The sequence below is a fragment of the Panthera onca genome, chromosome A1 (assembly GCF_046562875.1).
Source record: "Panthera onca isolate mPanOnc1 chromosome A1, mPanOnc1 haplotype 2, whole genome shotgun sequence".
NCBI lineage: Eukaryota > Metazoa > Chordata > Mammalia > Carnivora > Felidae > Panthera > Panthera onca.
The window spans coordinates 127,187,335-127,199,389 of NC_138339.1; the positions used below are offsets into that span (position 1 = coordinate 127,187,335).

At 54.5% G+C, this 12,055-nt stretch overlaps 1 protein-coding gene across 1 annotated transcript; it reads left to right on the forward strand.

Annotated features, from left to right (window-relative positions):
• Positions 1-3,139: 3,139 nt before the first annotated feature.
• Positions 3,140-11,697, forward strand: TIFAB (TIFA inhibitor). The gene is made up of 2 exons (XM_060636088.3): positions 3,140-3,266; positions 5,893-11,697. Exons 1-2 carry the CDS (start codon positions 3,226-3,228, stop codon positions 6,494-6,496), a joined length of 645 nt encoding a protein of 214 aa, XP_060492071.3. The 5' UTR covers positions 3,140-3,225; the 3' UTR covers positions 6,497-11,697.
• Positions 11,698-12,055: the final 358 nt, after the last annotated feature.

A 12,055-nucleotide genomic window follows, 5' to 3' on the forward strand; every position in this document is an offset into this window, starting at 1 on the left:
TTCTTGCTGTGCACTAAGTCTGTGTCCGTGGGCAGTTTACTTACCCTTCTGAGCCTGTCTGGCCCAGCACCCGTGCTTGTGACCACTGCTCCACGTGGCCTCCTGCGCTGGCTTCCTGCTTTATCTCCACGCACGCACAATGAGTTTTGAGGTCCTCTGGTGAATGACTCCCCATGCTTTGCCCATTCTCTCCTTCCCCCTCAGAGAGCAGGCCACTAGGTTTGTGGGTGCTGCCACCTAGTGGTCACAGGCCACCGGGACATCAATAGAGTGGCCTCTGCACAGTTTGGCCGGCTGCTGGAAGCCGGCCCCTCTCTCCCGAGCGCACTGCCAGCCAGGCGGCAGGAGCACGTTTGCAGAAGGCAGGACAGCTGGACTCCAGAGAATACCACCTTGGAGGCCCAGCAGCTTCACGATCAGGCCCAAGAGTGCCATGGAATGGGTCCAAGTCCTGGTTCTGCCGCTTCTCAGATATGAGACCCTGGGGCTAGTTGACTAATTGCTGTGGGCTTCAGCTGCCTCATCTGTCAAATATGTAACCTTGTCCTCCTGTGTTAGGGCCACATGCCCCAGGCCATAACTTGGAGAGTCTTCCTGGAGCATGCCCTTTTAACTTCATTATCATTGAAAATGGAATTTATGTTAAATGCGTGCAAATTAGGTATTGCACTCCGAAATTACGTTCCTTTAAAGCAAAACCTGGGTCGGGGCGCCTGGGTGGCTCAGACGGTCAAGCGTCCGACTTCGACTCAGGCCACGATCTCGCGGTCTGTGAGTTCGAGCCCCGCGTCGGGCTCTGTGCTGGCAGCTCTGAGCCTGGAGCGTGCTTCCGATTCTGTGTCTCCCTCTCTCTGACCCTCCCCCGTTCATGCTCTGTCTCTCTCGGCCTCAAAAATAAATAAACATCAAAAAAGAAATTTTAAAGCAAAACCTGGCCTTCTAAGAATTTGGGGTTTGTGCAGGCTGTTAGTCTGCCCCTCCAGCGTCTCTCACAAGGTGCATCTTCGCGGTCTTCTGCTGTTAAGGCTTCTACCACGAGCAGCCCTCACGTACCAGCTTTGAACCATGTCTTGGGCACTTGGCGCCTATCTCATTTAGCCTTCACACAACAAACTGTCCTTATTTCACAGAGCAGAAATCAGGTTCAGAGAGGCCAAGTAACTTGTCTGGGGTCACACACACACCTGCTATAAGAAGGAACCAAGCCTCACACCAGAGCCTGTGTGACCCCAGAACTCTCGCCTGCCTGCCACTGTAGAAAGCCCTGGAAACTGTTGTTCTGTCCCTGAGTTTTCCCAGGAGCACACAACAGAGACATTTGCTCACTGAGGTACACTCCTCGGGGTCCCAACACCAACTAGAGAAGGCCATCCTGGCCAAGGGGGCCAAGTAGAGAGAAGCCAGCACTTGCTCTCCCCCTGCTCTCGCTGTCCCCTCAGGAGACTGCCAGCCAGTGACGAACAGGACTTCCTATTCTCCTTCAGAAGACACAGCACAGGCAAGACTTCCTCGTACTGATGGATTTCCTGGCTGTTTAGGTTCTCTTGCTAGGGAATGCTCTCAACCAAGGTCCTGAGGGCACAGGGGGCCATGAACACATCTCTTCTGCTCACCTACTCTCCCATGCCAGGGCTGGAAGTGTGGACAGAGCCCTTCTCTCACGGAGACATGGTCGCAGGGTACAACGGGAAGGCGGTGTCCCATCCCCAAGGAAGGAAAACTAAGACCCAGAGAGGGGATAGGACTTGCCCAAGGTCACAGAGCAAGAGTTAGCAAAGCCCCTGCCCGGATTCTGCCTATTGCCCACCGCCCTGGGTTCCTGACAGGAATGCTGATATTCTGTGCGGATCCCCATGGGGACAGGCCTCCCACACACACACCTGGCCCAGCTCTGGGCATGCTGGAGCTTAGAGAGCTAGTGAAGAAGATGCCTCCAGGGAGGCAGCCTGGAGTTAACGGTTGGTTCCCCCCCCCCCCCCCAGGGGCAGTTCCCATCTCCGGAGGACCTGGTTTCCTGGGGGAGCCCTCGTGCTTGTGTCACATTGGCTGGGACACATGGGGACAGATGACCATTTCGAGATTTTCCTATTTTCCTTCTTAGTTACTAAGCAACCAACTAGAGTCTAAATGCTCAGGAGAGATAAAGCAGACGAAGCACTGAATAGTGCCCAGAGGGGCTTGGCCCCCACAGTGTGGCCTGCTGAGTTCTCAGGGGCTACAAGGGTCATTCTCGAGGGGAGAGTAAGCTGTGGGTTGGGGACAGTGAGGCAGATCGGGAGACCAGCGGGCTGTACCACCCACCTGGATACCCCCCAAGAATCCCCAGGATAGCCCAGATGGGAAAAAGAGAAAGGATTATATGCTGACCTATTCTGGGGCCTTGGGCCAGGCACTGCCTCTCTTAGGGCCCCCGTTACCCCCTGTATACCATGGGCACCTGTCTCTTGCCAGCTTGGTGGGTACAGTGAAGGCAGTATGAATACACCGGTGGACACTGGGTCACTTCCAGGATGGCCGGGGCTCCCAGTGCTGGGCAAACATCTATCTCAGTCTGCTGAGGAAGGCCATGCTGCTCTGGAAGGCCAGCAGACCCCAGGAGGGGTGAGCATAGAAGATGGCCTTTCTGCTGTCCTGTGAGACAGGCCGCCCACCATGAGCAGCCCTCACCCCCATCCGCTGAGGCCCTGCCCCTCCCGAGATATTGAGTGGACTGCTCTGTCACCCACAGCCCTCTTGGCTACCGCCGGCCCATCTGTAACGCTCTCCTCACACTCTCCCACATAAGTGGGGGCTCCCCTCATTGGCTCTCTGTTCAAAAAGCATCTCCTTTCTAACAAGCCCGGGAGGCCTTCACCCCACACACCCACACACCCCCGCGGTTGGCAGCAGAGAAGAGTAGCAGCACCAGTGACAGGTGCCCTGGACACAGCTCCCGGGGTGCCTGGGGACAGGCTGCAGACCCAGGCAGTGTACTGAAGCCCAGCGGGGAACCCCACCCCCCAGGGGCCAGGGCTAGCAAGGATCCCAGGCTGCGGGTTCTCAACCACTCAGCGCTAGGGTTGCACTTCTGCAATGGGAAATCACACGTACATTTTCCTTCCTAACGGGAAAAAGGAAGAAAGCAGCAAAACTGATGAATGCTCTGACGTATCACATCCCCAAACCGCAGCCTTAAGTGCCAAGCCAGACCTGCCCTGGCAGGAACCCATTTGCTCCTGAGAGCTCATGGCTGCCGAGTCACAGCCAGAGGTGCCCTTGGCGGTAAGGTAGGTGGAGGGGGACTTGACGTACAGCCAGGGGAGATGGCCTGGGGCGGCGGGGGGAGGTGGGGAGCAGAGCCCCTGCTGGCTACTCACCAGGCACGTATCTCAGTGTCTTTCTGCTGTCTCCTCCCAGAGACGGCATTGGTAGGGCTGGGTTCTGCTTCCCCAGAACAACTGGAGGGTCCTGGAGATGTGAGCCCCTCTTCCGGGGCTCTGTGCTGCTGGGGGATTTCTGTCCGCTCTGGAGCGCGCAGTGGAGCAGAGAGTAATGTCTCACGAGCAGCGGTGAACCCTCATTTCTGAGGGATTTTCTCAGGGTCCCTGGGATGTGAGATCGGGTCCTAGAAGTGAACTCTGAGTTTCTGGCCTGGCCTGAGGACTTGGATACCCCGCTTGGCCATTCTGGGCCCAGCTTGTCTTTTGTAGTCAGGAGGTCTCCTGCAGGCTGGGGCCAGAGGGGGTTGTGGATGGAGACATGTGTATATCTGTGCTTTAGGGAAAAGGGAGGGGCCTGAGGAGCCAGAGGGGAAGGTCTTCACCATGAACCTACTTCACCCAAAATGCAGAAGGGGTGAAGGGCCCCAGATTCAGACCACCTGTGACAGGATTCCAGCCCCCCCCACCCCCAACACAGCCCTTGAGCTCTAGGCTCACATTTGCTGCGTACCTAAACTTGGTTTCACATGATTTTCATGTGTGCGCGTCTCTTCATTGAGCCATTTGTCAAATGTGCCCCCAGACACATGTGGCCAGGCCCTGTTTGTACAGGGCAATGGGACACTGGGCAACAGGGCAGCTCAGACCACAGCCTGCCCCTGGGAAGTCTCAGAGACAGAGCAGGAGGGCTCAGGGAAGACAGGACGAGGACCCACATAATTCTGACGTGTAATGAGAAGATGGACTGAATGGCGGTGTCCGGAAAGGGTCAGAGGGCAGAGACAGGAAAAGAGCTACATTAGAAGACGCCACATTGGAACCGGGGCTTTAAAGAGGAGCGGTATTTGGTCAGGGTTTGGGATGGAGGATACATTCTTAGCAGAGAAAAACCTGTAAGCAAAGTCTGGTGCCGAGAAAGTGTACAATTAGTTATTCAAACCCACTCATCCCCTGGTTCCCAGTGAAGGCTCTGGCAGGTTCTGGGCCATATGGGGTTGGGGGATGTGCCAGAGAGTTTATATTCCTCAAATGCATGCAGGAGCAAAGCCGACTATTGTAAGTAGCCTTACTGCATGTGCCAGTGACATTCTAAAGGACAAATGATCAGAGATGGAGTTGCTGGAACAAAGGATGTGTGCGATTCACACTGTGGCCGCCTTGTTACTTGGCCTCCACACAGCCGCTGTCAGTTCTTTTTTTTTTTTTTTAATTTTTGAGAGAGAGAGAGAGAGAGAGAGAGAGAGCGTGCATGACTTGGGGAGGGGGAGGGGAGGCAGAGCATCTGAAGAGGGCTCTGTGCTGAGAGCAGCAGAGCGAGCCTGATACGGGGCTCGAACTCACAAACTGTGAGGTTGTGACCTGAGCCGAAGTCAGGTGCCCAACCAACTGAGCCATCCAGACGCCGTGAGCCCCTGTTGGTTCTTGAGTGACATCTCTCATGGCTCTCCACCTTCTCCATCAGGATCTGTCCTCTGCCCATATAATGAGGCATTCATGCCCAAAATACACTTGGCATGGGGCCAGGCCCATAGAAGCAACTTGGAACATGCTAGCTGTTTTTCTTCATCCTCTGGGTCTCCAGGGAGCCTTTCTGGTTCCCCCAGGAGCCAGCTGGGCTTCCCTGTTCTGTCTCTGTCCATAATTCCTGATGCTAGAGGCACCTGTCTCCTCCCCCAGCTGGGTGTTCTGGAAATCAAGTTCTTGTTCTCCTATTGCCTGTGCTCATTGCCAGCAGCTGCTCAGTGCCTGGCTCAAACAAGGGCCCAGCAAGGGTATTTTTGTGTGACGGTTGAATACGAGGAAGGTGTATCCTGTCTGTCTGTTCTTCCCTCCCCTCAAAACAGGGCCAGATTGTCTCCAGATGTCAGTAGGCCACCACCATAACCACACCGCAGAAGCTGGTATCCCATATACCTTACAAAAACAAGGAGGGGCATACTGACAGTACAGAAAAGAAAACTAAAGCTCAGAGTGGATGGGTGGTAAGGCCCACTCACAGAATATGATCAAGGTGACACTGAGATTAGAACCAGTGGGGCTGAGGGGCGCCTGGGTGGCTCAGTCGGTTAAGCGTCCGACTTCAGCTCAGGTCACGATCTCATGATGCACGGGTTCGAGCCCCATGTCGGGGTCTGTGCTGACAGCTCAGAGCCTGGAGCCTGCTTGGGATTCTGTGTCTCCCCCTCTCTCTGCCCCTCCCCCACTCGCACTCTGTCTCTGTCTCTCAAAAATGAATAAACGTTAAAAAAAATTAAAAAAAAAAAAGAACCATTGGGGCTGAACTTCCACACCAGCTTGAGCCTCGGTGTTATCCTGGCTTGAGCAGGATGACCATGTCCACACTCCGTGCTCCGCTCTGTTGGGCTGGAGGGGGTCCAGGGCCCCTGAGCCGGGCAAGCATGTCTAGGTTCAGGGAGTCACAGAGGTGTCAGGCTCCAACCACACTTCTCTGTCTGTGTTCCATCCTTCCCAGGCTCCCATCCACGGAGAAGCCTCTCACGGTCCTGCATGTGAGCCTGTACCACCCCACGCAGGACCCAGACACCTTTGCCAACGTCCCACCGAAGCTGCAGCATGACACCAACCCGCTGCTGGTGGGGCGGGGCCCGGACGCCCACCTCCAGCTGCGGCTCCCGTGCCTCTCCCGCAGACACCTGTCGCTGGAGCCCTACCGGGAGAAGGGAGGCACTCCCCTGGCCTTCTGCCTGAAGGCCCTGAGCCGCAAAGGCTGTGTGTGGGTCAACGGGCTGACTCTGAGGTTCCTGGAGCAGGTTCCACTGAGCGTGGTCAACAGGGTCGCCTTCTCCGGCATCCAGATGGTGGTCCGCATAGAGCGAGGCACCTCCCTGGAGGCCTTTGTCTGCTGCTTCCATCTCAGCTCCTCGCCCCTGATTCACAGGCCCCAGGCTGAGGAGACTGATGAATGGGAAAGCAAACCCCAGGAGCAGCCGCCCCCAAGTTCGGGGCAGCGAGCTCCAGATCACCCGGGGCTTCTCCACGGCCCTTCCCATCCAAGCCCTGGAGGAGGAACAGAAACACAGCTCCAGAAGGAGCCCTCAGAAAGTATGCTCTGCTAGCCCCAGCGGCCCAGAGCAAGGCTTACCTGAAATAGAACTTGAACTGTTGTAGCTACATCATGTGAGGCTGACAAGCAAGACGGGCCTGGTAATAATGAACAGATTCTGCAAACGCGAACAGCCTGGGCTGGGGGAGCACCCTCCATGGTTACAGCTACTTAAAGGAACGGGAACTTCGCATACGTTAGAGGCCCTGAGGGCTTCTGAGAGCCTCTCTCAGCCTTTCCCCACATTTCCCCCGGCCTGTCTGCCTAGGAGTTACTTTATGTGGCTAATTTCGTGAGCCGCTTAAGAGCTGGAGTCTGAGGTTGCACGAGGAATGCATGGACACATGTACCAATTACGTTCGTGGTAGCTCGGGGTTACCTTGGGCTTTCTAATACCCACAGGCACTCAGGGCTTAGGGAAGCCTGTGTTTAATAAACTGTAAGTATTTCATTAAGCTGGCATGCCCAGTAGGATTCCCTGATCGCCAGACGGGGTGCGTGCACGCCACGTTGTCACGCAGAGGCAGGGGCGGGAAATACAGAAGAGGTGTAAGAGGAAATTGGAAAGGTGGGGGCTCACATTTCTGGAAAGGATGTGGGCAGAGCTCAGGGTTTCCTGGGGGCGGGGAGCTGGGGGCTGGGCCTGCCGGGAAACTCACTGTCACACGGTCATCCTCACACTCCCTCCCTCTGTTATTTCTGGATCAAAGCCTTGGCTGATGGGAGGGCAAGATCTCCAGGGAAAGGTGGCTTCCCAGAGCAGAGAAATCTTTCAGGACTAAGTCCGTGAGGGTGGGGGGAAGAGGTTGTGGTAAAATTCAGCTCAACGGTAATTTTACTCAAAGTGGGTCATATACCAATGGGGGTGGGGTGGTCTTTCCAATATAAGGGACTAGTTAGTAAGCCATGCAGGTTAAGGGTGGGACAACTTCTCAGTGAACAGAGGGGCTGAGCACAAGTACCTACTCTCCACATCATCTCCATTCCAACTCCCCAGGGGGGGGCTTGCAAGCATCATTGAGAAACAATGTTCACCCGTGCGGTGAAGGGAGGGACCTACAAACTCAGATGGCCATCATCATCTTAGACCATGCTCTAGGATATTGGAGACACTGAGCCTGGCAAGAAGATTCAGCTGGTCTGCCAGGCACTCCCTGAGCATCCTCTCCATGGGGAAGACAGCAGTGGGCAGGAACCAGGCCTGTCCTGGCTTGGGAAGCTTCCCTTCTAATGGAGAATAGGACAAGTACACTCAGATTACAGCAAAAGGCAGAGGAGGGCAAGGGCTGTAAGAAGAAGGGGCTGTCCAATGCTTGAATGGCATGTGGGGGCCCCCCAAACAGTCCTTCACTCAGTTATTCAACAAACTTTCACCAGATGCTATGCAAAGCCCCAGGAACCCGCAGTGAACTAGGGTGACAAAGTCCCTGCCCCCAGAGAGTTTACCTGGGCTCATGAAAGACACCTGTTGAGGAACTAATCACTGAATTATTTGATCACCCCTGTTCTTGGTGCTGTAAACATTGTGTTTTCTCTCTCTTCGGGCTGGTGTTAACATTAGTTCTACCATTAAGTGGCCGTGTCTGGTGAGTGCTTACGTGTGCTTAGCCCTCTACTAGGAGCTATGTGCCTTGCCCAGCTGAATCCTCAAAACACTCAGAGGGACAGTGGTGTTAACACATTGTACACCTGGGGAAATTGAGGCTTAGAAAAGGTATCTTGCCCAATATCATGCCACTTACTGGCTGTGTGATGTTGGGCCAGGGACTTAGCCTGCTCTTGGTCTCCATTTCTCCTTCCGGCAAGTGGGTAAGATAACAGTCACCATTCACTGGTGATGTTATGACGGTCTTAGGAGCTCATAGTGAAGCATCTGTCACATAGTAGGCACTCAGGAAGGGTTAGACACCATCATGAAACCTGACAGAGGGAACGTGATGGGTCCGTACCCAAGGGCTCACCTGCAGTCTGTGATTTCCTGATAAAGGATTTTGCCTTTGCTGCAGGCCTGGTGGGCAGTCAGGAGGGGGCTTGAACCTGTTCCTTGCACCAGAAGGCCCGATATTTAGAGTTTGTTGGATGGGAGACACACGGTCGGGGCTGGCAAGCAGAAGCCATGTGCTGGGCCGTCTGATGAAGCCCACTGTTTTGGAGCTGCCTTTGTATTTCACGCACGGGTTCAAAATGCAGCGATGATCCCTCCGGAGACCAAAACGTTCGCCAAACTGTGTATAAGGGAGCAGATACAGAACATACAGAGCAGGGAAGCCACAACCTGGAGACCACACCTGAATTTCAAAGGCAGAAAAGAGGAAGCTGGCTGGTGGCACACTACCCCAGAGTCCCAGGGAGCAGCTCCCCTGCTCCAGCACGAAACTCTACCACTCAAGGGGTCCCCTCCCCCCCGGAAGAAAGTAAACCCTAGTCGCGGGGGGTCTATGAGAGGAACCGAGTTACCTCCCCCATGAGGAGTGGGAGATTCAGAGGGAAGTGTCTGGGAGTCCCTCCGGGCCCGGGGATGAAGTGTGCAGCAGACTGAAGGATGCCTGCCAGACACCAGGCAGGAGGGAGCCCAGACACGTCCGGCTCGTTGTTTCGGACTCTGCTGATTCACAAACTCTCCTTGGAAAACTCACCGCTTGCCTCCTACCAGGTTGCAGGGCAGCAAAGCTCCGCTCCGTGCTAGATTCCATCTTTCTTGACCAGAGAACCATTTAAATCACCGGGTCCCTGCACCCACCCGCATTTGCACACTTGGCCTGCACAGGCAGCCTGAGCAGGTTGGAAAGACCCTCCCAGAAACCTCCTCTGCATTCTCTCAGCTCCCACACACAGGGCAGTGCACGGAGGCGAGGGGGTGCACATGCACGCGTGGACACGGGCTACGCCCACCCGCTGGGGCGGCTCCAAGCCGGGGCTCTGCAATCGGGTGCTGTCTGGGTTGGAATTCCTACTCCACCGTTACTAGCTCTGTGACCTTGGACAAGTGAATGAATGTCCCTGTGCCTCTGTTTCTTCTCCTGGAAAATGGGAAAAGTGACAGCCAGCGGTGGTGGTAAAATGAAGCAGTGCATATAAAGCACCTAGTGTGGTGCTTGGCGCATAGTAGGTACTCAGTAGAGTAAGCTTTCACTGTCCAATTCAGTGGAATGAATTGAATGCGGTTGACACATACATTCAGCATATACACACATGCGTACGTCTGCTACAAAGGGCTACAACAGTTACCCCCAGAGCACTACGATTCTCTGAAGGCATGTCCGGAAATCTAGAAATCACCCCTTGTGCCCTTTAAGACATTTTAACCTTCACATTCCTCTGCTCTTCCAAGAATGGGACTCTCCCCAACCTGTCTGTAAGTGGGACACCGTAACCTCCCGAGCCCCATTTCCAGGGAGACCTGAGAACTCCACATAAATGTGCAGGGCTCTGAGGTGTGAGCAAGCAGGGTGAAGATGTGAGATGGCAGGACAGCACAACCGTGGCTGTGGCCGGGGGCAAGGAAGGGCACCGGACACCCCAATGCTGTCGCCGTAGTTTCTGTGTCTGTCTCCCTGTGAGACTTAGGCTCCACACAGATGAGGACCACGGGTGGTTTGCTGTTGTGTTCCAGGGGGCCGTTAGGGAGCTGGTCAGAGAACGGATGGACAGACAGACGGGCAAGGTGAGTTGTTAAGGCGTGAGCGAGGCAGGTGAGGGCATGGCCAAGGCTTGTAGTGGCAGGAGGAGAGATGGGTCGGCCAACTGGGGCAGCAGGGCCTGGAAGCCGTGGGCAGACAGTAAGTCTCTTCCAGCTCTAGGCCTCAGTGAGGAGAGCCCAGATCCTCCAGCTGGGGCAGAACACAGCTTGTGCTTCTCTCTGGGGCTTGAGCCTTTGCAGCCCAAGCCAGCCAGGATGCTGCATTTTTGAGATTCTGTGAGATGACTGCTGGGGAAGGTCGACAGATGTGACAGGTCCCCATGTGACTGAGAGACAGCTCTCAGCACTTCCTAGAGGCACATAGGTACCTCCAGGAGACCCTAGGAGGGGCTCCAATCACTAGGAGTCTTGAGTTGGACCGGCAGGATGGAGTGTGGGCCCCCTGCCCCCCACATCTCCTTGGATCTGGTTTGATACCTCTGCTCCAAGCCCATATGATGGAGGCTACCCTCCACAGAACCTCCTCCCCCAGACACTCGCTAGGAACACGCTGCCTCCCTAAACCGACACCCCACCTGCACAGACCAGAACTGTTCCTTCAAGGGATTCCCTGTGGCTTGGGAAGCTAAGACATCACACTGCTGAAGGCATCGGTATTTCCAAAGAAAGGGCTGGAGAGGGTAACGCTTACCCTGCAGGAGTGAGTTTCATTGTAGAATGAGCGGCATTAAACGTTTCATTGTAGGCCAGGGGCGCCTGAGTGGCTCAGATGGTTAAGTGTCTGACTCTTGATTTCTGCTTGGGTCATGATCTCATGGTTCGTGAGTTCTAGCCCCGCAACGGGTTCTGTGCTGACAGCGTGGAGTCTGCTTGGGATTCTGTCTCTGTCCCTCTCTGCCCCTACCCTGCTTGTGCTCTCTCACTCTCTCTCAAAACAAATAAATAAACTTTAAAAAAAAGCTTCACAGTAGGCCAATGAAGAAAACATGTCCCTTTCCCCTCAAATGGATAGTCACTTCATAAATGTATAAAGCAAGACATAGTCAAGTGGCTGGTTCAAGGTCTCCCTGTGACTAAATAGAGCTGAGACAGGATTCCAACAGAGCTAAGAATGGATTCTTTGCCTAACAGCCCACTGAGTAGCTAGGCTGCTGTCAGCAAAGATGTGTGTAGAAGCAAGTAAACCACAGGCAGTGTGGACAGTTCATCATCACCTCCAGGACCTTCCCCCACCCCCAAACTGGGCTGCGGAGGGGAGACTATCTACTCTATCTACTGTGTGAGCTCATTTCCTCCTCCTCAGCTTCTACCCCATGGCACCTGGTGATGCTGATGCTGCCATCGGGTTAGCTGGTCCCCAAACTGGACCCTCCAGCTTCCTGTCGCTGTGGCCGCCCTGCCCACATTCCGGCGCGCTCTGGTCGCTGGCCGGCACACGAGGCCCAAGCCTGTGCAAGGCTCTGGGAGAGGAGTAGACAGACCCAGCTCCTCCGCCTCTAAGTGGAGATGCCAAGTTAATGAACTCTATTCACATTGCAGGGCTGTGATCCCTCTTACCTTGAATGTGAACTCACAGGCGGATTAAAGTGAAATAAAACCTACCATTTGAATTACATTCTCAGCTGATTGGAAACATACATTACCTCCCTATGACCGGGCCGTGAGAAGGGAAGTTATTATCTTTCTTTAGAGTTTGTAAACTCTTTATGGCTGAGGCAGCTTTAAGCCCGCCGGGGGAAGAAATGATCCGGGAATAAATTGCTCTCATTTACCTTTGTTTTCCAATCACACGCTCCAGTGGGAACAAAACATCCTAAGTGAAGGGATGTGGGAAGCCAGGTGATCCCCAGCAGAAGAGTTTAATTATTTTCTTCTTTAAGGACGTGAGTTGAAAAGGCTTTAAAGTGTCTTTTGGTATGGGGCTTGCTCCGC

What these genes read in the sequence shown, in the direction of transcription:
- TIFAB (XM_060636088.3), top strand. Translation starts at nt 3,226, where the DNA reads ATGGCTGCCGAGTCACAGCCAGAGGTGCCCTTGGCGGTAAG. An exon ending in GAGGTGCCCTTGGCGGTAAG is followed by an intron (nt 3,267 to 5,892) that starts GTAGGTGGAGGG and finishes CATCCTTCCCAG; the next exon opens with GCTCCCATCCACGGAGAAGC.